A 24031-nucleotide genomic window follows, 5' to 3' on the forward strand; every position below is an offset into this window, starting at 1 on the left:
CATAAAATGCGTTTTTAATAAAAAAATCAGCAATTAGACATTTACTCTGGAAAACATAAGGTCACGCCAATTCACTGGTTCAACCAGAGGACTGCTCGAATGATGCGTTAGTGACCTGCCTGCATGGCTGCGGAGGAAGTGTTTTATTTCCTTAGCACAACCATTCAGCATGGGAGCAGGTAAATGTTCTGTGCCAGTTATACTTCCGCAAGCACGAAACAAATAGTGATGTATGGTGGCGAGGCTCTTTTAAACAAGCTATTATCTGTGTAATTGTTTTTTGTTTTCTTTAAATGAAGATTATTAATCATAACAAACTCCGCAGGTCAGGCATTACAAGATGAGTGGCTCTGACAATAAGCAGTCACCGTTGCCTTTAGTAAAGCTGCTTAATTGAAGTTAATTTCACTAAGTGACCTTAACGAATAGCTGTTTCCCTTCATTATGACAGAATGAATGATTCTTCATTTAAGGCACAAGCCCTTCTATTCTCTCCCCCCCCCCCTTATGATTTAACTTTGAAGCACAACGTCCTAAATGTCCTTTTATCCAAAGGCTCAAAAGGGCTGAGTGCAACGCAAGCTAACCTAGGAGGTTCTTCTTCTATTTGCACATATAAAGGATTTTACAGTCAGCAATTGAATACAGATACTTTATCTCGGAAATTAGAATACCAAGGCCACCTAGATGTCACACTCTGGAACCACAGAGGATTTCTGAGGAATTTGCAAATGACAGCATCTTCAGGGAAAAATGCAGCGGGGAAAAATCAGTCTGTACTGGCTTCATGGCATTGGGCACCTTCCCCTCTTTCCCCTCTGCAGTCATGTTTTCATATACAAGCCGGTGCAACCCAAACAACAGCCAAAGCCATCCCCAGCTGCTCCCTCCACCCCATCCAGTCACAACAAGAAGACAGGACGTGCACCAAACCATGGACTTTAACCACCCAGTCTCTGATGGGACAACCACCCTCCTCACCTCCACTTGATTTTAGATAAGCAGGATTTAAACAGCTAGCTGCTAGCCACAGTTCTGATAATTTCTTGGAGTATCAGACATGCAACACTTGAATTTGGAGCAAAGTATCAGCAGAAAAGTATCCAAAGCCATGGGAAAGGATAATGGAAGAGGAATCAATAAAAAAATAAAATTGGATCATTCTCTTCTTGCCAACAGGATCACTTTTTGAAAGATGGGTTCTTAAATCCACACACAGAGATGGAGTGGGCCAGGACTGAATCACCCACCCTCATTTCCTTATGACATTTCTCTAGCCTATGCCATAGCTAGGATTAAGTTGCTCGAAAGTGCTGCTTGGCACAAAACAAAATACCTTTGTTTTCCTAAGCAAGCCGTTACTGATGACAAAATACTTCAGAGATCCATCAGTTAAGACCATCTCTTTTTCTTTACAAAGTTGCCTCCCCAATGTTTAAAACAGTTGAAGAGTAATTCTGATGACTTCGCAAGCGTATTAACAAAATCACTGTCTTTTTTATTTGTGTGGCTGTGACCATGTAAAGAAACATCACAGAGGCTGTTTTCACGCAATACACTTGAAATCAGTGTTTTCATTAGGATAACTGTGAGCCTGTTCTCAATTAATGCATCATGAATTCTAACCTAAACCCACCTTCTATAAAAGTAAAAAAAGATCTCAACCATTAGATTTAAAATTAATTTGACAATGGCAAAGTGTAAAGAAATGACAGGATAGCTCAGAAGAGGACATTCAACAACTGAAGTAACTAAGACAGCAGAGAAAGCATGAAACAAACGGAAATTGAGTTAATTCCAGCAGCAGCAGCTACATGCCCAAACTCAACTGCACAAAGCATCCCCTCCACGTGCCTGCTGTGAAGTGTTTCCTCAGTTCAGATGCGTTCTGTTCCTCTTTAGGGCAGTTTCTTCCACTCTTGTTAGTGCTTCTCTTTTGGCACGAGCATAATTTCCAAAATTAAGCTTATCAAAGTGTCAGTCTGAATTTATCTGCAGAAACAACAACCGACGGAGACTCTCACCCCTGCTCCTGAACCAATGCAGGCACATCAGAATGACAAGCAGCTAACTTCTTGACTTCAGCTCCACCTTTAATTCTGCCTTTTTGGTTTTCTTCCTTTTGCTGACAGCAAACAATTAAACATTGCTCTAGAAAATGTGAAGTTCTCTTCATGCATGGCCTACTTTTCAAGCAGAGGCAAACTCCTAGGCAACCTCCGCAGCATTACTCACTGGCATTTAATGTAGGCTGTCAAGGGAGCCACGTTCCCCAGCTGAAGTAAACTAGTGGAGTTAACAGAAAGGCAAGCGGAGCTTTCTCAGTCTGGTCAACTCACACAAGACCCGAATTTATAGTTTTCTACGCTAAAATTATTCTCCAGAAAGCTTAACCAACATACCCCACCAGGAAGCTCTTTCCCATACAGTTTAAACCGGTCACAAAAATGTGAAGAACTATACCAGCAGACTTGTAGCTTTTAAATAGGCACACCACAGGAGGGCTTCTGCTAAGTCAGCGACCTCAGTAAAAGTCATGACTTCCCCCCAAATATCCCTCACTAGTTTAGCTAGTTTAGTTTAGCTAGAGTTAGTTTAACTAGTATCGGCAGAAGGGTATAAAGATCAGACTTATAAAGAACATTTTATAATTTTTTCCCTTATTTATACCAGCTTTCTAACATAGCTTGTACCAAATGAAATGATCACAACAAAAATAAGAAGGACATAACTTAATTATGAATGAGGTCTAGAGCAGTAGAAATTCTCTTTGCATACATTCATATTATATCAGAAGGAAAACCGACTGGCAAGACAAAAATATAGATATGCTTGTACGATATGCATGAAAGACTAATTTACAGCAGCTTCTTTGGCACTCAGAAGTCACGAATATCAGTTTTCATTTCCTCTTAGCATTTGTTTGAAAAACTTGGATGTGATATGTCAGGATATTAGACTAGTAACAATGTAAAAGGATACAAGCAGCAAAAAAGATATTTTTAATAAACCTAAGCAAATTAATGTGTACTTTCACTTAAAGATAAAATCTCTAACATAAAACAAAACCGTGATAGCACAAATACAGCAAAAGCCTTTTTTTCAAATCCCACTGAAATAAACAGTAAGCTTACATCTCAGATTAATGTGAAATTGTTCAAAGATCAAGGAAGCGAAATGAATGGGGTACAGTCTCAGGGATGGTAAATACTGATAAAAAGATTAAGAGATGGAATGATAATGGATGCCAGCATTCCTATTCTTCATACTGCTATACCAAAAATTCTGACCAAACTATTGTGTATTGCTGTGTGGATTTTTATTACCCAACAAATCAAGGAAATAAGTGAAAGGCAATCCAGTGTCATGGCCAGCTTGATTAACTGAGAACGGTTTCTTAAGATCAAAAGTTAAGTTACACTTAGATAGTTAATAGTAAAATAAAAAATGAAATCCATGAAATTCTCTAAACTGCATCACAGATAGCCTTGTAAAACTTGTCAGAGCAATAATACTTCACTTCAATGACCCAATAAATAGTTCTGAATGGCCTTCTAACATCATCCAGTATTGAGTCAGACCAAGCAGAACAGAAAGAGGAAAAAAGAGTAAAACATCTGATTCACATACATACTGAACATGCACAACTCCTAGTTCATTAGGATCCCTGAAAGTTGGCTTCAAAATGCTTGCTGAAGCTACACAAACTTAGAGATTTCCTTCAATTTCTAATAAAATAGTTGATATAATTCTTATGCTGCAGATGAACACCACAGAAGTTCATTAAAAGGGATCAATTTTAAAAGCAACCTCATGAGAGGCGTTACCTAGCTAAAATTAAACTGCATCGCTTTAAATGCATTTATAAGTTACTCATTACCACAAGACCTGAGAATCATTTTCCCTCCCTGCAAGACAAAGTTGTTCCTTGTGGACTTTCAGTACCTTCTCTTGTTGATATGTACGGCGAGAACAGGTCCCACAAATAACCAGAGAGAAAAGTAACTCCGTATCTTAAAAAAAAAGACTTGATCACTTATTTGGGAGAAAATACAAATACATAGCAACAAGAGAAGTGTAATCACTGACAGCGTCCTATCATCCACGATGTATAACACATCACCTCAAATGTATACCTTCGGGTGTTCAAGATATAACTAGTATGGTTCCAATTACAGGAGAACAGGAATGGATAAGAGCATTAGAGCGCTGCTACTCACTTTTTGTGACTGCATACTGAACATCCAGTTTGACAAATTGGAATGACTTCAATAACCCCTCAGTCAATGTGTGCTTTTTTTTTTTTTTTTTTAACATTATTCATTAAATCTCCTGGGAATACACGAAGGCTTTCCTGCCTGTCCTTGCATTTCTTTGCTTGCCAAATGTTCAGGTGCCCTCTAATCCTCCCTAACACCCTATGAACTAACTCACAGCAAAAACCTGGAGTGAATTTAAAATCTTTCTATGTGCCTCTAAAATAACTCTTTGCTATTTTATTGTGCATGAAGACAGCTGTGCTTCATAGGAGTAGTGTTACATGCTCTGTGAGAGTAAAAGTGACAGCAAATGTCATGGGAAATACTGCACTCCCTCACAAAGTTTAACCTCGGGTACACCTACGTAGTTATGACATGCAGCTACTGACATGGAGCTACTGACAAATAATCTGAGTCAACTTTTTTTTTTAAACTTCTTCAAAAATAAGACATTTGCATTCTGTCTGTACATAAAAAGGCTAGCAAACAGTACTTTTCTAAAAATATGAGTGTCGAAGGACACACCTTTCTCGGTCTTCCACATCTGCTCTCAGCTGCATCTTGTCTGCTGGATGGAAACAAAGCTGCAAGAATTAAAGTCATGTAGACGGATAAAATCAAGGTGGATTTGCATTTGCTGCCTACATTATACTACCATCTACAACAGTTCTGGATTAAAACTTAGTTGCTGTGCTATTCAGCTTGTTTTCACATTTTGCAGAATGAGATTACAGTACAGTATTCCCAAAATATATTGAACAAAACAGCTTACGTCAATTGTGTCAGGTATTTTTAGACTATGCTGTAGAATGAACACCACAAGATTATTCTTACAGTTCATACTCTGAGTCCGTTTGTACTTCTAAAAGGTATCTTTGACAATGCTTCCAACACAGATTATGATGAAGGTTTCAGTGAACTCAAAAGGGCTATTTGGAATTCTGCGAGGGAAGCCATGTCTTGTGGTCCTTCATATAGCACCACCCTGAGAAAGTTACAGCAGCTATCCCAACGCCGTTCAATGCTGATAGATGCTGAGCCTACAAGCTGTTTTCAAATACCAGTACTTCACATGACCATGTCTTTAAGATGACTAAGTAAAGCAAATTCCTGTAAACAAGAATTTGAAGACTTTCAGTTAAAGCAGTAAGGCAACATTTCCCACAGAAATACTTCTGCATATCTAATCGTTGAACAAGTCAATGACGAATTCATTTTTCAGTTGTACAGACACATTCTGTAATAACGCCTAATGAAAGTATTGCTCATTCAACAGAAGAACTTAAGTGTCTGCAGAACTAGAACACAGGTAAAAAATAATATATGAAAAAATAATTCTGAAGTGAATAATAGAGTGAAATTAGGCAATTACACCTTCAGGAAGGTATGGCTTAGAACAGAATTGTTCAATATATAAATCTCTATTTGCTCCCATCTCTAACACAGGATTTTTAAGAGCACGCATGCCACACTCGGCTGATTAAAGAAAAAAGGTTTTCAGACTTGGCATTTTCTCCTCCCATGTTTCATGTTCAGTTACGCTGATGGCAGTTTAGTAGTAGCTTCCTCCATCTTAATCTCTTCAACTTGATCTTTTCACCTTCCCACATCACTTGACAGTAAGTGTGCCTCTGTTTTTCCTTACGTTGGACTAAGTGTGGTGTATCTAGATCAAATGCTGCTGTACTCAGAGCCACGAGCACGAAGAGCTGCTGCTTTCCACTCCACTGTAAAGAAGGTGACTGTTCCGAAGAAGCCCACAACCACCATGATGAGGAGTTGCCACTGCAGAAGAAAGTAGTTGCTGTAGAAATATGCAACTGCAGCACAGATGGACTGAGAAAACAAAAGCAAAGTGAAAGACCGTATGTGTAGATATCCAGTCCAGCATTGCTATATAAGGATGATCAAAATGATATGCGAACTGATACACATAGTTAACATGCATCCCTTGATACACTTCTTTAGAAGATATGCGATCTTAAGCTTCATTATACCTCAACATATGCCTTGATTTGATATACAACAGATTTAGTTTTTACTTGTTATTTAAATAGCATAAGCTATAGAAAGTGAACACCACATCCAAAAACGTGTGTTGCATAGCAAGTACAGTTCTCTGGTATTTCAAAACATTTTGTCTAGAAGCGACACAGCCAAGGCTTTAGGACAAAATCCAGAAAACCTATTTTCAGCTTTACAGCATCACAAAATATTCTATAGCAAAATAGCTGGAAGTTTTGACAGGCGTTGCTGCTCGCTTGCAGTATATCCTGTTTAAGGGTAAAATTTTCATTAAAGCTTGCATAAAGAATCTTTACCTTTTCTGTCTATCTCAGATTTTAGATATCACTGAGAACATATATAAGATGGAGCAGTGCACCAGAAAAAACATCACAGAAGATAAAAGCCCTAAGGCAAGCAATGATAATCTTTTAAACTGGACACACCCTGGACTCTCCTCCCAGCACTAATTTACTATGGTATGGCCATCTGTGAATAGTTTCAATACCTTGTGCCTCAGTTTTCCTACTGATACCTCTGATTAACGCAGATTTTAACCTGTCATTATCAAACACGGTTAATTCCTGTGAGCAAAGCGATCTATCCAGAACATACATATGAAGACTTTTCGCTGAGTCTTCAGCTAGCATAAATACATCCGTTTTGGCATTATGACAACTTAAAAACAAGTAAAAAATAATTTTACTTTTGTCTGCACACCCACCTGGTAACGCCCAATGATGTAACACAACACCTGCAAACTCTTCAACCACTACTTAAAACTTTTTTTCCTTTTAACTCAATCCTGTAACTAAAAACTTAAGTAAATAAATTCCACAGACAAATATTTAAATAAAACTCAAGCCTGCTTAACTGTGCAAGTCTACTGACTTTAAACAAGAGTTTCCAGTATTTCTAATCTCCCGCAAAACTTGTAATAGCAGTTTGATTACATAATCACAGCAAGCTATACAATCAAGCTACTCCTACTTGAAAACTTTTCTGTGAAAAACAGGTTCACATCCTCTGTGGAAATAACATTTTCTTGAGCTCATTAAAGAAGCCAACCTGTTACTTCAATAATATTCCAACAACCATACATTCAAAAAGCTGTGTGATGTAGTACCTGAACAAACTTAAAGATGGCAAAGGCAGGAGCACTGTCTTCAGAATACAGGAATCCTAAAATGCTGAGGAGTTGGGTATTAAAGCAGCTGTCTCCCAGGCCCAACAGAAAGCTGCAGAATATGGCCACTTCTTTGCTGAAGGAAAAAGTGAACCAAATTTGAGAATCATTCATTCAAACAGCTTACACAGCTACTAGCTAATGTACGAGCCTACGAACTATTTTTTGGCAGACTTACTTGGAAATGGAGAATGGAAGAAAGTTATCAAACTTTAAATTTCACTGGAAAAGAACTGGGAACATTTGGCTGGCAAAAAGAATAGTTTCATCAGATTTTAATTTCTTGAATGCCAAGACTTCTGCTAGTATTACCAACAATTGATTCTAAACTGAATTAGAATTGCTAAAAACTTATTTTGGTGCCTGGAGCCACAAAGCCCACATGGTAGTGATCGAAAGCTAAGACACATATGGTGAAGTCACAGAAACTGTGGGAATACGAAAGAACGACCAATTCATATTGCAGAAAGATACTCCGGTTAAAAAAAAAAAAAGGTGCCTGTACAGGCACAAATGCTTGTAATTGCATCTTAGCAGCTGTGCCTGCACAAACTGACAACACTAGCTTCATGCAAACTGGCAAAGATACACCCCAAAAGGTTGCAATGATGAGATAAGAAAGCTCCCTATATTCTTCTCCTAACATCGAGCAGTGTAAGACAGGCAGAGCATGGCTCAAACTAGATCAAGTGGACTTCAACAAAGAGCATTCAAAGACTTTGGAAACTAGAGCTACAGTGCAAGGCTGGTGCTCCATGCTATTGTAAAACTGAGCCCAACAGTTAAACTGAATTCCTGACATCTAGCACAATAGTTGTTGGTCATACCTGTAAGAGTCATGTTCTCAAATGGCATAATTGCTGCCAAATATCCTCATGCTTTTTAAAATTCCTAAAATGAGTGCGCACTGGTAGAATAGCTAACATAAATATTACCAAGAACTTCCAAAAGCCTTCCTACAGGCTTAGTCTCTACACAGAAAAGCAGCTTCAAGGAGTTTTCTGTTAGAAGTACAGGCTGTTTATACACATCTTGAGATATACCAGCCAGAGTAAAGAGCTTACATACCTTGGAATCATATAAGCAATACCATCTGTTCCTTCCATGGGAGCAATAGGGGCATCATTTGGCATGTTTAAAAAAATTAAATAAAAGGCTATGAAATGAATAATGATGCCTAGCATCACAACAGGGTTCCTGCCAAAGCGATTATTCTTGCTTAGTAAACCAAAGATTCCTCCACCTGTAGAAATGGAAAAGATCAAATAATTAAATCAGAACTGGAGAGATAAAGAACAGAACCAAACCTAAAATACTGGAAACAGAAAAATGATGAAAACATGCTGTAACTTTCCCCATGTTAAATAAATAAATATATTTACAGATATGAAACCAGCCCCAAGGAGTTTGCCAGCTCTGCCAGGCCTGCTTGCCAGATAACAGAACCTCTGGGTTGCTAGAGATGTCTGAGAAAACGTAGGCAGGGGATTTATCAGACGAGTGCTGAAAACAACACTTAACCTTTTTGCAAGGTATTTTGCCAGACCACTGTTTCCTCCAGGATCACAACAGTATGAAGTAAAAAGGGACGACCTTGTGCTTAGCTTTGGTAACTGCAAAAGCACGCACCTCTCTATGTAGCCAAGCTACTTGCCAACACAAAGTGTGTTTAAATGCTGCAATACTTGAGTTTAAACAAGAAAATATTAATTAACACTATCTACATTCAGTTTTACTCAGAAATCAAATCTCACTTAACACAAGCTTTTAAGAAAAATCTTGTGTACTTAATGAAAAACAGTTAAGATATCACTTAAATAATAAATGTAAAGAGAATACAATATAAGAACAAAATATCAAAAATGCTGAAAATTATCAAATGCAGAGTTTCTCCCATCCTAAATTTTGTGTTCCTCTGCACTAACCCAAGAACACCACAGAATCTTAAGATTCATAGCCAACAGTATTTCACATCCTACTCTGCATTCACTTTACATGGTGTGCTATATAATTCACAGTGCAATAAAGAACCATGCTGACAATTTTATTTGAGATTTTATTTTTTGTTCACGTAATCGTTGCTAGAAGCTTGAAAGACACTATTCAGCTAAATACAAAAAACCTTTTGAATAACTACAACATCTTAAACCCTTTCTCCTCTAGAAAGCAATAAGTTTAGACTCACCTAAAATTTCTCCAACACCAATAAAAATACCAGAGAGACCAATAAGGCTTTTCTCTTCACCACCAAACCTATTCACAGCACCAATACATGTTCCATATACTCCAGAAAAGAATGTTAATTCCAAACCTTTGAAGAAAACCAAACAAAACTGACAGATGAGCTATTACAAAGCTTATGAAAAAACACTGTCTAAATGTTTTTCCCTAAAGTAACTTTCAAATACATATTTTAATGAGGTAAACGTAACAGAAGGAAACAAGAGGATTTTTAAGCTATGTAATTACAATAATTTCCTATGCCAGTTTATGGAAACAACATTAGAAAAAACTGCCACTGTAATTAGCACCAGATGCACTTAGAGTCAGTACGGCTGCTGTTGACAGTCCCTATATACCCTAAATATATAGTTTGCATTTCTACTTTTCAAGAACTTCGGAGTTTCATTCAAACGGAAAGTGCCATGTGAAACAACACTTAAAATAACTGAGGAAATGAAGCAATTTCAGTTTAAGATGTTTTTTCCCTAGATTATAGTATTTGTAAGACCCCTGCATCTCCAAATCCCAATGAAGAGGTAGTATTTTTAGACTGAATTGCTTACTTTTTCCAAACACACATAATGAACTAAAACTGAGCAAGAACAACTACTATTTTTAAAAATTCTTCTTTCTTTCTATTGTTATTATTGCAAGGAAAAGTAACGTAGCTGAGTCCAACAAAAGGAACCAATATGAAAATACTAGCTTCTTAATAGAAATATAATTAAAAGAATACAAAGTGTAATGCTTAATGAAAAAGTTATAAACTAAATCTGTTTCTCATTCACCTCCGTCTTTTGTTATTGCAAAAATACAGCACACCATTTACTGGTCCACCAGTAGCAGGATATCTAACATGGTATGTGAACCACGTAGACTCAGAGCTTTGATCACTCTTATTAATCAGACCATATTTTGGGGGGATGTAAAAACTTTTGTTGACCTTAATCAAACTGAGTTTTCCTATAAACTGGCAATATTGACCAAGAGCCACCAGATGGCAGCAGATAGTTCTTCCAAGCTGAACTGACTTTTTCCATTTACCTTCAAGACGTATTTCAAATTAATCAGGCAAGACCAAACTCCCTTGCCTTGTTATCTTGCTTCACATTCCTATTCTATGAGGAATTCGAGTTAATTTGGGTTAACACAACACTGGAAATGCTGTGAAGTAACTTGCAACTCAGATTAGCAGCTATTAAGTCAGCTTGCACCACTAGCACTACTTCCACTGGAAAGTGACTGCAAAATTTAGCAGACCTTATGGCACCATTTATAATTTATTCACATTTTAAAGTTTCTTTTCACCTACAAGAGTTATTTTTTCAAAATGGTGACTCAGAGTTGAGGTTCTAAAGATGCATCTATCCTTCCTAAAACTTAATTTGAATATTTTGAACATTTTATAGTTTTTTGTTTGTTTGTTTGTTTTTTGTGGAAGAAGTGCTTTAATATACAGCAAAAATAAATGCATTTTTATTCTACAGCTCATACTTTGGTCAAATGATGGCAGGTCAAGTTTAACTGAAGTTGATAAAAAGAGAGCTATTACTGTAAATACTAAAGACAACAACAGTTGAATGGCTTAACTTTTACTTAGTCTTTGTTTTAGCCTAGGTTCTACTGGGAAATCTCCCACATCTCATTACAAGCCTAATGGAGATGATACTGAAAGTGTCCTCTGCAAAAATTTTAATTAAAATGCAATGCAGTTGGACTGAATATAAACTATAACCTACTGATAGTTCAGCACCAAATAACGTTAAAACTAGCTATGTAAATTTTGCCTAAGTCTCAATTTGGGCGTACCAAACAAAGTATCATTATATGCCAGCATTAGCAGACTTAGGTACATCTCTCTTCCCATACAGAAACACTTTGCAGAACTTAGAAACATCATAAGTGAGTAACTCAAAGATAACTGAAATATTCAAGTAACATTTGTGGAGATACAGAAACACAATTCCCTTTATATGGTTATTGGTTAAAATCCCAAACAAGGCCCCAACACTGCTACATCATTACACGCTGCTTGCTTCATACCTGTGTAGGCTGTTGTAACACTGAGAAGCAGAATCTCCTTGGTGAAGCTTAGCTTTACAGATCTCTCTATAAAGACATAATAATGGAAATTAATACAACTTCCACTAACATTATTAAGAGTATCTGCACTTTCTTTTGCTCTTTGCTTAAAGCAAAAATAAGTTAAAATTATTCAAACTGTGACTTTACTGAAATAAATAAAAAAAACAGAGTGCTAAACAGACAGACCCTGACTCGTGCTTTAAAAAATGGTTTGACCCAGAATCTTTTTTTCTAAGAAATGCAAGAGAGGGAAATATTAAAGCAGGAGAGGCAGTTTTCAAATGATTTCAGAATTAGTAGACAGTTGTTTTTTCCCTTACACCCACTGTATTTTTGTACTCTCAGTTCATGGTGATTATCTCCAAAAAGAATAAATACTTTCTCCATGAAGATCTCCATGTTCTCAAAACAAACTAAAAGTCGCCAACAGACCATATCAAACTTAGTAAAACTGTGGACAGTCCAGTTCAAAAACGTTGATTTAAATGGTATCCCTTGGTGACAAAATAAAACTATATACAACTTCTCTACTAACATGACAGCATAAAGGAGAAGAAAATTTTACTTTCATGCACTAGCTTTCCCAAGCAGTGACCTGTTGTTGTTGAGCTTATCTGTGTAAGTCACTGTAAATCTTTGCTTGCAGTCAAACTTTGTTTCTATGATACAGCCATCTGGAAGAAGCATAAAAAGCCAGCTCAATACCTCTAAAGAAAACTGAATTCCTGCGAGGCTCAAAATTCAGTCCCATATCCCTATGTGAACTGTCATCGCTGGTCTGAAAACCACTGCCATTTGGCACTCCTTTTCTCCTGTAGGCCAGACCAGTTCTATATTTGAAGTGGAATAACTGAATTCTTAACCTCATCTGCCTGCAAATTTTTCTTTCTCAGTGATTTGTACATTATCACACCTCAGCAGAATCATGAAGAGCTGTAAAGGATGCGTTAGTATTTTTTGAAGCAACTTACGTTAAAGAGTACTTACTAAAGGCATCCACTGCTCTTGTCAGTTTGTTTTGTGCAGACCTGGGGAAGTAAATGACTTGGTCAAAATGGAAAAAGAATAGCCACATTTCATTGCCATGCTGGAAAGCAACTGAACTCATTTTTGAAAGCGTCTGTATATTTTTTAGGCCAGCATTATATACTGGAATATACTAATATATTGTTAGAAGTTTGAGACTTTAAACTACTGACCACAAGTTGAATTTGTTTTATGGGCAAGTGAATGCCATTCAAAAATTAACCTGCTCAACAAACTTTCTTCTGAGCATTTTTAACAATGAGCATTTTTTCACTAGTATACTTGTTCATGATGTTCTAACACATTCATTGTGCTTTTAATTAAACAAAGATATCTAAAATGATGCCTCAGACAAAACTGGACTGAATCTGTCTGCCTACCTAAGCATTTCTAATGTATTTAGCTGTGGCATCTATACATTTAGAGAAGATGCAACAAATATGTCAGTATGCAAGAGAACTTATAGAAAGGAAGGGAATAATTTCTGCTCGTTCCATCCCTTAACCTGGGCTGATGAGGGCAAGAAAGATGATGAAAGGCAGATACATCTTTTACAATCAGTGGAGAAAACACTTGCCATAAACACTTACGAGCTGTCCCCTGGGATTTCATTAGTAGAATCTTCCTCCCCTGGAGCTTTTGTGTCCTCTTGTTTCCTAATCAGAAAGAAGAGAACTGTGCCCACAAGGCTGATAACAGTCAGTGCAATGAAGACAGTTCTGCGATCGCTCTCTGGAAAAGCAAGTAAGAGTCATAACTAGATGTGCAAAAGTAATTCAAACTAAGACAACCACCTTCACAAAACTAATACAGGGATACTTCATAACAGTGTTTAAAATGCATACCAATTTTCAAACTTACGTTGCATATGGAGCAAAAAGAACCCAGTTGCTGGCAAATTCCTATCTCAGTTTTATGATGCTGATAAAATGTTGTCATATTAAAGAGTGTCCCTTACTTTTCCTCACATGCTATGGCCAAGGAGGAACCAATTAGCAATGAAAGTGCATAAATTATTAGAAGAATAAAGTATGTCTTTCAAGACTTGTATAATTTAGAGTAGAGATAAGCTATGCCAAAACCTTTCAGATTTCTAAAAAACTGTTACCAGCATCACAAATGTTAACACTGTAACATCAAACTACTGGGCTTGTAAACTACAAACGCCTTAAAACCACTGAAACCTCAACAACTGACACAGCACCTAATGTGTAGATGGAAGAAGGTAATTACTGCCCTCTGCACCTGCACTGGCGCACTACTCAATCTGTTTGGCACAGGAAAACCTGCAATACCAAAGTCATTCCTATTTGCAAACATTAGTGGGGGGAAAAAATGCCAAGAAACAGCAAATAACTGTGAGAGAACTAACGTAAAAACCTGAGGACATTGCCTATGCTTATATTTACTGCACTTTAGCTTAAAGGTAAGCAGGAAGCTGTTCTATGTCAATTAAAAATAACCTGTGTATGATTATAGATCAAGAAGAAAACGTGCTTCCTCTTGAAATGTCTATAATGTTCTCATATAGGTAGTAAAAGGAAGGAGGAATTGATTTTTAAACACTGTCAAACCTTCCAAAACCTACATCTATCTTTAAATAAAGAGAAGTCTCAAGACATCAAGAGCATCTTCCATTTAAAGATGAAGGTAAATGTAACAGCAGAACTCTCTGATATTAAATCGCTGTATTTTGTGGTTAGCAGGGGCAATGAAATTTAGAAGGCACAGAACTTCAAGGCCTCCAGATTCAAAGTGTCTCCTGCACTTTCAATAGCATTCACGTCTCTGGGGTAAAGATGATGGAACATGGGAGCTGACCTTTCAAAACTAACCTGTGCTGTGCTACCAAGCCCAAGTCTGTGGAGAACCTGAGAAGATTCATCTAACAGAGACATGAGGCAGACTGTTCGTCTCAACAGGGCAGTATTTTTGAAGTGTGATAATTATCATTTAGAAGTCAACATCTTATTCCTGACTGACAAATTATTCCAACGTTTAAAAGATGAAGATATTCTGCTATAGTCATTCTGGTAGATATTTTACTTCATAAGACTGACTACAATAAAGAAAACTCTCACAATCATTACAGAACAGGACAATTAACCCTATTTATTAATACATTTCCAGCAATACTTTTTGTAATTAAAATCTTACAGATTGCTCTATTTTCACTATTGCAGCTTTCTTAGCAGATAGCCCTACCCATCTTGTCTTATTGACTTCAGCAGTTGCCAGAAAACTTTTTTCCTTTATTTCATAGGTTAATCAGTCCCCAGTCTGATTTAGAAGGGTGGTCTACACTTAGAACTTACTCTGGAATGGGATAGCATTCATATTAGACAGGAGTGTTAAATGGGAGTGTTTTGGCATGCATGTGCACAGAGGAAAATCCCAAGGTAGCTGCCACAGAAAACCTCATTCTGAACTAGCATTCTGAATAACTTTGTAGGAAATATCCTAAAAGAAGTTATTCAAAGTGCGCTGCGTGCAGGAAACCAACATATAAAATGCAAGGTCTGTGAGTACTGTGGAACACTGAATCAAAACATCCTCTAAAAATAGTCTGTTTGGTATTGTACAAGTTTCTTGCTGCTTTCCAGTTATTTAATATGTTTATTCATGATACCGTACACTGAAGGACAGCTTCCCACAAACACGTAATACCCACCTGTTATGTAAGTTTTTCCTTGCCAAGCAAAGTATATGTAGAGGTTTCCAAAAAACAAGCTGCGAACAAAAAGGACAGAACAGGTGAACAGCATTTTCTGTGGTAAGATTAAGTTTATAGCATCATGGTAATATTATTCTATGCAAAAGTAGTGAAAGAATTGTGAAAGAAAAAGAAGCTAATCATTCTCCACATAAACTGCTTACTCCATACAATATTTCAAACAGTAGAGGATTTTTGTGCCATAATAGTAGGCACTCATTTCTAGGAATCAATACACAACAAGATGGCAAAACTGAGGAAATTACCATCTAAGTTGCCTCTCTCCCTGATTTTGGATGAGTATAGCTTAGAAAGCTGACCTATCTATAGAGAGAATTTTGTAGTGCTTCCCTAGGAATCGTGTGCCTTGCCTGAAATATTGGCCCAGCAATGCTAAATTGTCAACAGCTCAAGGGAAATTCTGTTTCTACCTATAGTTTCCTGAAATACATTAGCTCAGAATGAATGGTGACTCAAAATAGCCCTAGAGCGAAGCTTCCTCATGTAAAACCATGCATTTTATTTCCTGTAAAGCACGATTAGTTGGGATTGTAGAAATTGCTACTCTGGTAAAGTACCAAGATGTTAATTCCTGAACATGAAACTTAAGGGACACAACAAGCATACCACTGCTTCATACTGCTGTTCCATTAATGCAGCATTCTATCTCCCCAACAGCTTTAGCAATGCAATTTAGCACAAGCTCAGCAGCCCAAACACTGTGATTCATTCCCCTCATTATCTCCCAATATCCAGAATTACTGTACAAGCAGTGGTAAAAGGCATCTGCCTTCAGGATACATTTGTGGACCTGCCATCAATGAATTTCTTTGATCCCTTTTTGGTTTTGCTGACGCTACCCAACTTCAAACCCTTCTGTGACAGCAAGTTTCAGAAGTTTATAATCCATTGTGGGAATAGGCACTTCAACTGCTCCAAACCTATCCTCCTCCAGTCTCACCAAGCAACTAGAGCTCCAGCATTGGGTGAGTAACAGCTTTACGTTCAGCTCATCTGCCACCTTCATGTTTTGGTAACCCATGAGTAACCCTCCTCAGCCACCTCCTCTCCAAACTGACTGGCCCCAGCCTTTTTAGTCTCTTTTCAAATCTACAGCTCTATTTTCAAGCTTGCTTGTGTTATTTTTCCCTATACTTAAACTGCATTACTTTCTCCTGGGATGCATAAAACCTATCTGCACAAAATATTCAATGGCAAGGTTTCTTAAGGCAGGAACACAGCATCCACTGCCCTTCTTGAGGCTGAGCATTTTGTTGGCTTTTATTAGTTGCTGCAACACATTAAGCATAACTTCAGAGAACTATCAACAAAAAATACAAGCTCTCTTTTCTGACTTCCAACTGCCAGTTCTACCTTTAGCATCTTCCCTTTGGAAGCTCATCAGGGAGCAGCATGGTTCTACTGCTCCCTCGGGGCAGGAAGGCTACAAGCCAAGGGGGATAACAACCAGCAGGGAAGGCACTTTGCCAGCTAGAGCCCAACCCCACATCCCCAAACAGCGCAAGCCTAAAGACTTGACTGTAGATCAGGTCAACCAAGAGACCAGAGCATCAGACAAGCTTGTGGCGATAAGGCGAGCCAGAGATCAAGTCAAAAAAACAATCCACAGGCCAGAGTCATAACCAATAATTGCCACACGGGTCCACAGTAACAATGCAGAACTAAGATGGGAAATCAGTTTGTGGATTGTGGTCCAGATCAAAAGGGTTTAAGCCAGGCACAGGCATGCCTGTAGCTGAGCTGCAGACTAGTCCTCCTCCAACACAGCTCCAGAAGAAGTAAAGGCTCAGCACTGAGCTTAAATGGGGCACATGGGGGTGTGGTGGTGGTCCCAGGTTAAGCAGTACAGGGTCATTAGGGCTCATTGGTACGCTCAGGATCCTCAAACAAATTAACACAGCCCTCCGAAATCAACAAGATTTCTATTACATACACCAAATGCTCCCAGAACTGAAACATATATTTTTAGCATGTCAAAAGCAGAGACTTGCAATAGGTAGCTTTCATTCGCTCTTCTGTAATGCACAATAGCAACAGTATTTTTGCTTCTAACTTTCCCTTCTGCTTCATTGACTGCAACATGCCAGTGGCGGTTTTGTGATTATTTTTTTTTTAATGCAGTCTACCAATTATCAAAAAATATAAAAAGTAGAATGTGTACACAACCAAAAATATTAACAAATAAAGCTTACCTGGACTGTAAGAGCGCCCAAAATACTCCACTGTTCCTTCCAATGTTGTTTTCATCAGAATTTACAGTCAAGCAATTTCCCTGTGCCGTCCATAGTACTGTCACACGCAAAAGATATTGGTCAGGAAATAGAAGCGTTTTAGAGGTATATTCAAATATAGCAAAGAATAGTGAGCAGGGTAAGAGCAATGCTTACCAGCAGCTGCAATGCCAATAAAAACAGAAGCAGTGTAGAAACTCCATGTAGAAGGCTGGATAAAAACTGCAATGTACAAGCTGGAAGAGAACAGATCTGTTTATTGAATGTAGACTTAAAGTGGACAGTGTTCTTTGACAAACAGGTATCTTACTTGGCTTCTTCTAAATCCTCTACTGTCACCCAAATGACCTTGGAAAATAGTTCAGGTCATGTGTGAAAAGGGTAAGCTTTTAACTCCACCAAGCATGCAGATTTTTTTTTAATGTAGCCATTAACCTGGGACCACAACCTGAACTCTAAAGTCAGCAAAGTCTGAAAATGCTGAGGAAAAAATACACTCTGTTTCCAGTAGCCTGAAGGACCTTGAAGTTACTCACCTACTGACACATACACTAGCTCTGCGAGACGCTTGGCTTAGCCAGTGCAATTTCATGTATGGCATAGCACTTACATGTGAAAAAATGACAGCAAGATACTTCAAAGAAAGCAGACAAAATCGAAAATAATACTTGCCTATAAAATAGGCCACTAACAACCATGGAGAGTTGAGGTCCCACTATTGCAACCACTGAAGGTGAGAAAAGGTTTGATGCCGAGAATACTCCATAAATAATGGACATGCTGCATAAATAAAAAACAGAGATGGTTAAGTACTTAAAACACAGGTTATAAATGCAGCTGGTTTAAGAACACTGCTCAGCTGACTCCAAAGTATCAGTATACATAACTTAAGTAACTGCCTAACTTTCATATTCAAATATTCCCTTCCTTTCTCTGACTAATTACCTGCAATCATTGCACTCTGTCTAGGAATATAGGAGTGTACAGTGTTTCTAGGACTGATGAATCATGTCCCAAACTACTGCAAGCCAGCACGTCTTGTCATTTACAACATAGATTTGTCAAATTGTGCCTTACCAACAATTACTGTATTTTGTGCCCAGTACTTCTACAAGAGAATGTACCAAAACTTCTTTCATTTATTAGTGAGGTTTTCAGCTTCTGTCAAATACACCACGGAAATTGTATAGATGTATTTTGTGCTAGCTGTACTTTTAATTTAGATTAAGACTGTAAATCTCTCAAAGCAGCAACCGGGCTTTCCTATATGACAGATCAATTGGTTTACAAAAGCTCCCTGATTGTGCCTGGTGAGTCTGGCTGTGCCAGTGCAATAAACAATCGGAATGGTATTTTGCAGCTTTGAACCTTGCTTCTCTTCTTGTCTTTCTGATTGCTCCTTTCATGTTTACATTGCAGTATTTCCTGCAAGTTGATCCAAACAACCCATCCTACACAAAGGCACAGAGGTGTACAAGGACAAACAACCAAGGCCTTAGCAAGTTTTAAACTTCATTCTTCATCTTCTAAGATAAAAAGCTGAGAATGCGATGACTGCATGTTGTTTTTTCCCTAAAAAGAAAATACGCAAAACAGGCATGTACCTCAATTAGAAATTAATAATTCAGAGTAAAACTAGACTGAGTGTGTGAAGGCCACATTTTGAACTGCTTTAAGTCAGCAGAACACCAGAATCTCTTGAGATTATATCTCTACCAGATGTAATTATGACTAGCTTCATCCTGCAAGGAGCAAAGTAGTAAGATCTGTGTAAATTACCTTGTGTAGCCACTGCCATGAAAATCTGTGCTGTTTAAATTTGTTATAACAGTTTGCTGTGAGGAGAAATCACATGAAATAATGTTAGAATGTTTCTTGTAATTTGAAAACATTTGCATCGGTTTGAAGCCAGTATTAAATGTTAGAAATTATCATTAACAGACCCTGCAAAGTACTTAATTTAAAGTGTTAATTACAACTCACAACACCTCCACACTGAAGATGAAGGAGATATTTGGCAGGGAAACATCTATGTTTGAAGCAGTAATAAGTATTTTAGGATTGTACTATGATTTCACCAGAGATCTTCAAGTATTTTACAAAACTTTTGTTTCACAAAACACCTCTCTTAGGTAACTACGCATGACTATCTTCATGCAAAAAGTGGGGGAAAAAAAGGCTGAAGCTATACTCTTAATTTAGCCTGACTCTTGGACTTCAGCTGAGAGTTTCCATTTTTTCTGCTTTCCTGTCAACACCCTGTTCCGTTTTTTTTTCCCCTGAATCAGCTTTAGTGATCATGAGACCATGTAATGAGCTGGATTCTGTGGCAGATCTGATTGAAAGTCATTTTTAATGACTTTAATGACAATACAGTACATGATTGCATGATTACTAGGTCCAATTCAGTGAGATGCTGTAAATTCATTGCATAATAGAACTTCCATGATCACTGTGCTGTACTTATGTACTGATATATGGTATCATGCTGTGCAATTATTTTAACATGAACTGTTGTAAGTAATTATTTCTATAATGCAAGGACGGGCATTTATACGTCTGAACCCAGAACGGATTCTTACACGCAAGAAAAGAGAAACTCTAAGGCCTGTAAGCTCAAGAGGTATGTTGAAATCTAACAGCCTGTCAAGCATAAAACCATATTGAAAGCAATGTCAATAACTAAGCCAGAGGATCTGGTCTATCAGATTCTAAACATTTAATCACTAAGAGTGAAATGTGCTTGTATTAGTAAATGTGGATTATGTTATTCCCAATTTTGCTTCAGCATGCAAAGATACACACGATATACTAGCAGTAAATTTCTTATTCAGATGGAACGTGACTTGGCAGATCTAGCAATTGTGGAAGTCTATTTGTCAGATGTTATCCTCATACCCCTCAATGTCTAAAGACACTCTAGGAGAAACTACGGACATATTAAAAAGGGGTTAATAATAACATCTTAGTCAAATATTTTGAAAGGGACTGTTTAGGAAAATCAGAAATATGAAAGATACAACTGTTAAATATTCCAAGTGTCAAAGCAGACATTGAAGTTCTAACATTTGACACGATTAATTAATTTTCTAAACAATCAGGCACAGTTGCAAGAAATAAACCGCTTAAACATCCAGTTGACCAATTTAATCTAGTTAATGCTAAACCAAAAAAAAAAGGAGAGAAAATGTCAAGATGTATTGCATATTAAAAAATCCCCGGTAAAGCAAAAGACAATAAAACTGTGATACAAATGTGGCATGTTTTGAAATTCACACCTACCGCAATATTTCCACATGTTTGAAAAGCCGTAAATATAAACATAAATGAGACTCCCAAAATAAGTATGTTGAAAAGTTTTTTTGATTCAGGAGACATTTTGTGTTTTCTTGCCAGGTCCTCAGCTTCAGCCTGGAAAAACTCTATTTCCCTTTAAATAACGCCTGTTTTCCCTTTAGTTTCCACTAAAAGTCCTGTTTAAAAAAAAAAAAAGAATTAAAAAGAACGCTTCAAACGTAATGATTACTTACTGCTTCTTGATAGCTGTAACAAGAAACCTGTCGAGTACCTTAAATGATGTACTGCGAAGTCAGTAACTTAGAAAATAAACAAACAAAAAATAAGGTTCAAAAGGTAAAGCTCAAGATTCTCCCTACCTTTTCCCACGAAGTTAACAGAGCAGACTGCAGTTACTTCTCCGTGACATCTCTTTCCACCAAACGAAGCTGTTTTCCAAATATCAAGCTAGTTAATCCACGCAGTTTCTTGCCATCGTTCTGGATCAGAATTCCAGTCAAAAGCTGTTAAATCACCTGACAAAGGAAAGATGAGACATTTGTACATACAAGTCATTTCCATGGATGTTGGACAGGAAATCGGGAACATTTCACAATACGGATCAGCTGACCCTGCCCAGAAAGCCCTTGTGCACTATGGGAAATGCAGTTTTATGAAAGTACACTTTTTTTCTCTTTTTTTGTTTCCTCTACTTGAAAGGGTGGAAATCTCCTAAGTGACTCCAAAGGGCAAAAGATTCCCATTTCAGAGAAACCAAATGTTAAGTGCTTCAGTGCTACCAATACACGTGCTCTGCTCATTGCTTCTGCCTTTCATTATCTTAGTGATTCAGGAGAGGAAAGTCTTTATAACATTTCACTGCTTTGTCTCAAGCAACTACATTCATTTTTAGTGACGATATACGCTTAATATTCTGCTTTTTTATGGTATTTTTCACTAATAAATTCAAGATCAATTGATCTTTTAGTTTTGAAGATCTCTGTTAAAATATCAGCAAAATTAAAACAGGGAATCACACACCTTGTACGGACCAAATTGTTGCTTTTTACTGTTAGTATCTTGTGTACGTTCTGTTGGAACCCCAAGTCAGGATCAGAGCGTTCAGCTAAATGAGCCCCACTTAACTGCCAGCCAGAGAACGGGATACAAATCCAGAACTGAAGTAAACGGCAAATCACAAAATTTTATACCTGCTATCTACGGTAAAGTACTAAAACAAAATCCATACCTCAGCCATCATGTTTAATATTATTTTTTTTAAATTCGTGAGTTGTATTTTCTAAAAATGTAAATTTTACCTTTTAAACAGCTTTTACTTGAAGAAAGTCAATGGGACTATGCAGACGCCGCTTTACTAAGATGAAATGAGAATATCCAGGTTCTGTTTTTAATTCAAGTGAAACTACCTTATTTTCCTATATTAAATATTTACAGTTCGGTTGGATTTTTAAGATCCAATTTTTATGGTTAATTTAGGCTGTCATTAAAAAAATAAATCCCACGTTTCCAGTGCCTCTAGCCACTGTGTCCCCCTCACGCTGCCTTCTTCCCCTTGTGCTAGCATAAGCATTCACCCAGCGGTACGGAAAACTGTGCCGGTGTGCCGGACCAATTATTTTGGCAACAGCAGGTTATACCGATTTGAAGTTATTGTGAAACTCACTTCAAATCAATATAAGGGGAAAAGGAACAGAGGAAGCTCCCTCTGTCATTTTAAGGAAATCATTGGAAAGATAAGATTTTGAAGGATTCCAGCAGATGAATCAGAAAATTTTTGAATCAAAAGTATCTGAGCAGGAAAAGAACAATATAGCCTGAAGCAATAAAGTATGTTTAAAAAGCTGGGTTATTTTATTTAAGTCCTTTGTAGCAAGAAACAAATCATTGCTTCTGGGTTTGTATCCATGTAATTGTATTTTGTACTTCAGTGTAAAGAAAAAAAAAGTTTATTAAACACAAATACAGTAAGAATAAGGATTTTAATACTAAATCTGAAATTGCTTTCTCATTTTTTTCTTTATTCATACCGTGTCTTTATTTCTATTAATAAGGGATTTCAGAACAGATGAGTAGAAAGATTCAGTGTCGTTTTAAGAACTAGATATTGTAGTTTATGTTTGGGGCTTTTATTGAGTGCCTAAAGTGACATAGGGAGTGAAAACCTGGGGGCTTTCAGTGACTTCCCTAGCAAAACCCAGGGAACCTGCTTGCCCTCCTTCTACAAGGACAGATCTCTCTCGTTCCACTTTCATCACACACGTTGCCCAGGCACGAACTTTCGAAGAGTGCCCGATGGCAGCAGCAGCTTAAACCTTCAGTATTTCTCAGCTTTGATTCCTCCAAGGCTCAACGCGCCGGGTGGAAACCGCCGTAGCGCCAGGAGTGTCCGAGAGGTGCCTGAGGCGTGCCCGAGGGGCGCCCGCTCCCCTCCGCCAGCACCCCTCTTCGTGCCCCCACCACATCGCGGCCAGGAGCCCGGGCGAACTGGGACGGCTTTAGGGGAGCGCCCTGAAAGGAAGGGGGGCTGGAGGGCAGGACGAGACGGCACAGAGCAGCGGGCAGCCCGCCGGACCCAGCCGCAACCCCACACACTACCTCCCCCCTCGCCTCCCCCTCAGCGGCCGCCATTTTAAACCGTCACCTCCCCCCCGCCCGCGCGGGGGGCGCTTCCCTTCGTTAAGTTATTATTTATTTTTTTTTTTTTTCCCACACGGTAGGGATTGCCCACCTTTCCCTCCCCCCTGGAATAACCAACCCTCGGCTTATTTCCGATTTTGGGCCGTTTTCAGCACAAATCGTTCAAATTTTCCCCGCCTCCTCCCATTCTTTCCGGGTCACGCCACAGCAGCCTTCAACGGTCGCTTTAAAACGGTGGCGAGCCGGTCACTTAAGCACCCATTCTCCACGCTCCGCCTCAGGGAAACGCGGCCGGTAAAAAAAAAAAAAAAAAGAGAGAGAAAAAAAAAAATAGATTAAAAAAAGCGTC

At 38.0% G+C, this 24031-nt stretch overlaps 1 protein-coding gene across 2 annotated transcripts; it reads right to left on the reverse strand.

The window, feature by feature from the left end:
* Positions 1-2979: 2979 nt before the first annotated feature.
* On the reverse strand, positions 2980-23976 carry MFSD11 (major facilitator superfamily domain containing 11). Of its 2 annotated transcripts, XM_048064427.2 has the most exons (15): positions 23801-23976; positions 21405-21560; positions 21031-21221; positions 19528-19583; positions 18421-18528; positions 17905-17984; positions 17710-17806; positions 15455-15513; positions 13374-13515; positions 12745-12785; positions 11716-11781; positions 9635-9760; positions 8518-8692; positions 7390-7525; positions 2980-6095 (listed from the first exon to the last, which is right to left on the reverse strand). In XM_048064427.2, exons 3-15 carry the CDS (start codon positions 21124-21126, stop codon positions 5931-5933), a joined length of 1347 nt encoding a protein of 448 aa, XP_047920384.1. In that variant the 5' UTR covers positions 21127-21221; positions 21405-21560; positions 23801-23976; the 3' UTR covers positions 2980-5930. The 2 variants fall into 2 exon arrangements, with proteins under 2 accessions (XP_047920384.1, XP_013034625.1); XM_013179171.3 differs by lacking the exon at positions 23801-23976 and having other exon boundaries at positions 21405-21650.
* Positions 23977-24031: the final 55 nt, after the last annotated feature.

This window comes from Anser cygnoides, chromosome 19, assembly GCF_040182565.1.
Source record: "Anser cygnoides isolate HZ-2024a breed goose chromosome 19, Taihu_goose_T2T_genome, whole genome shotgun sequence".
NCBI lineage: Eukaryota > Metazoa > Chordata > Aves > Anseriformes > Anatidae > Anser > Anser cygnoides.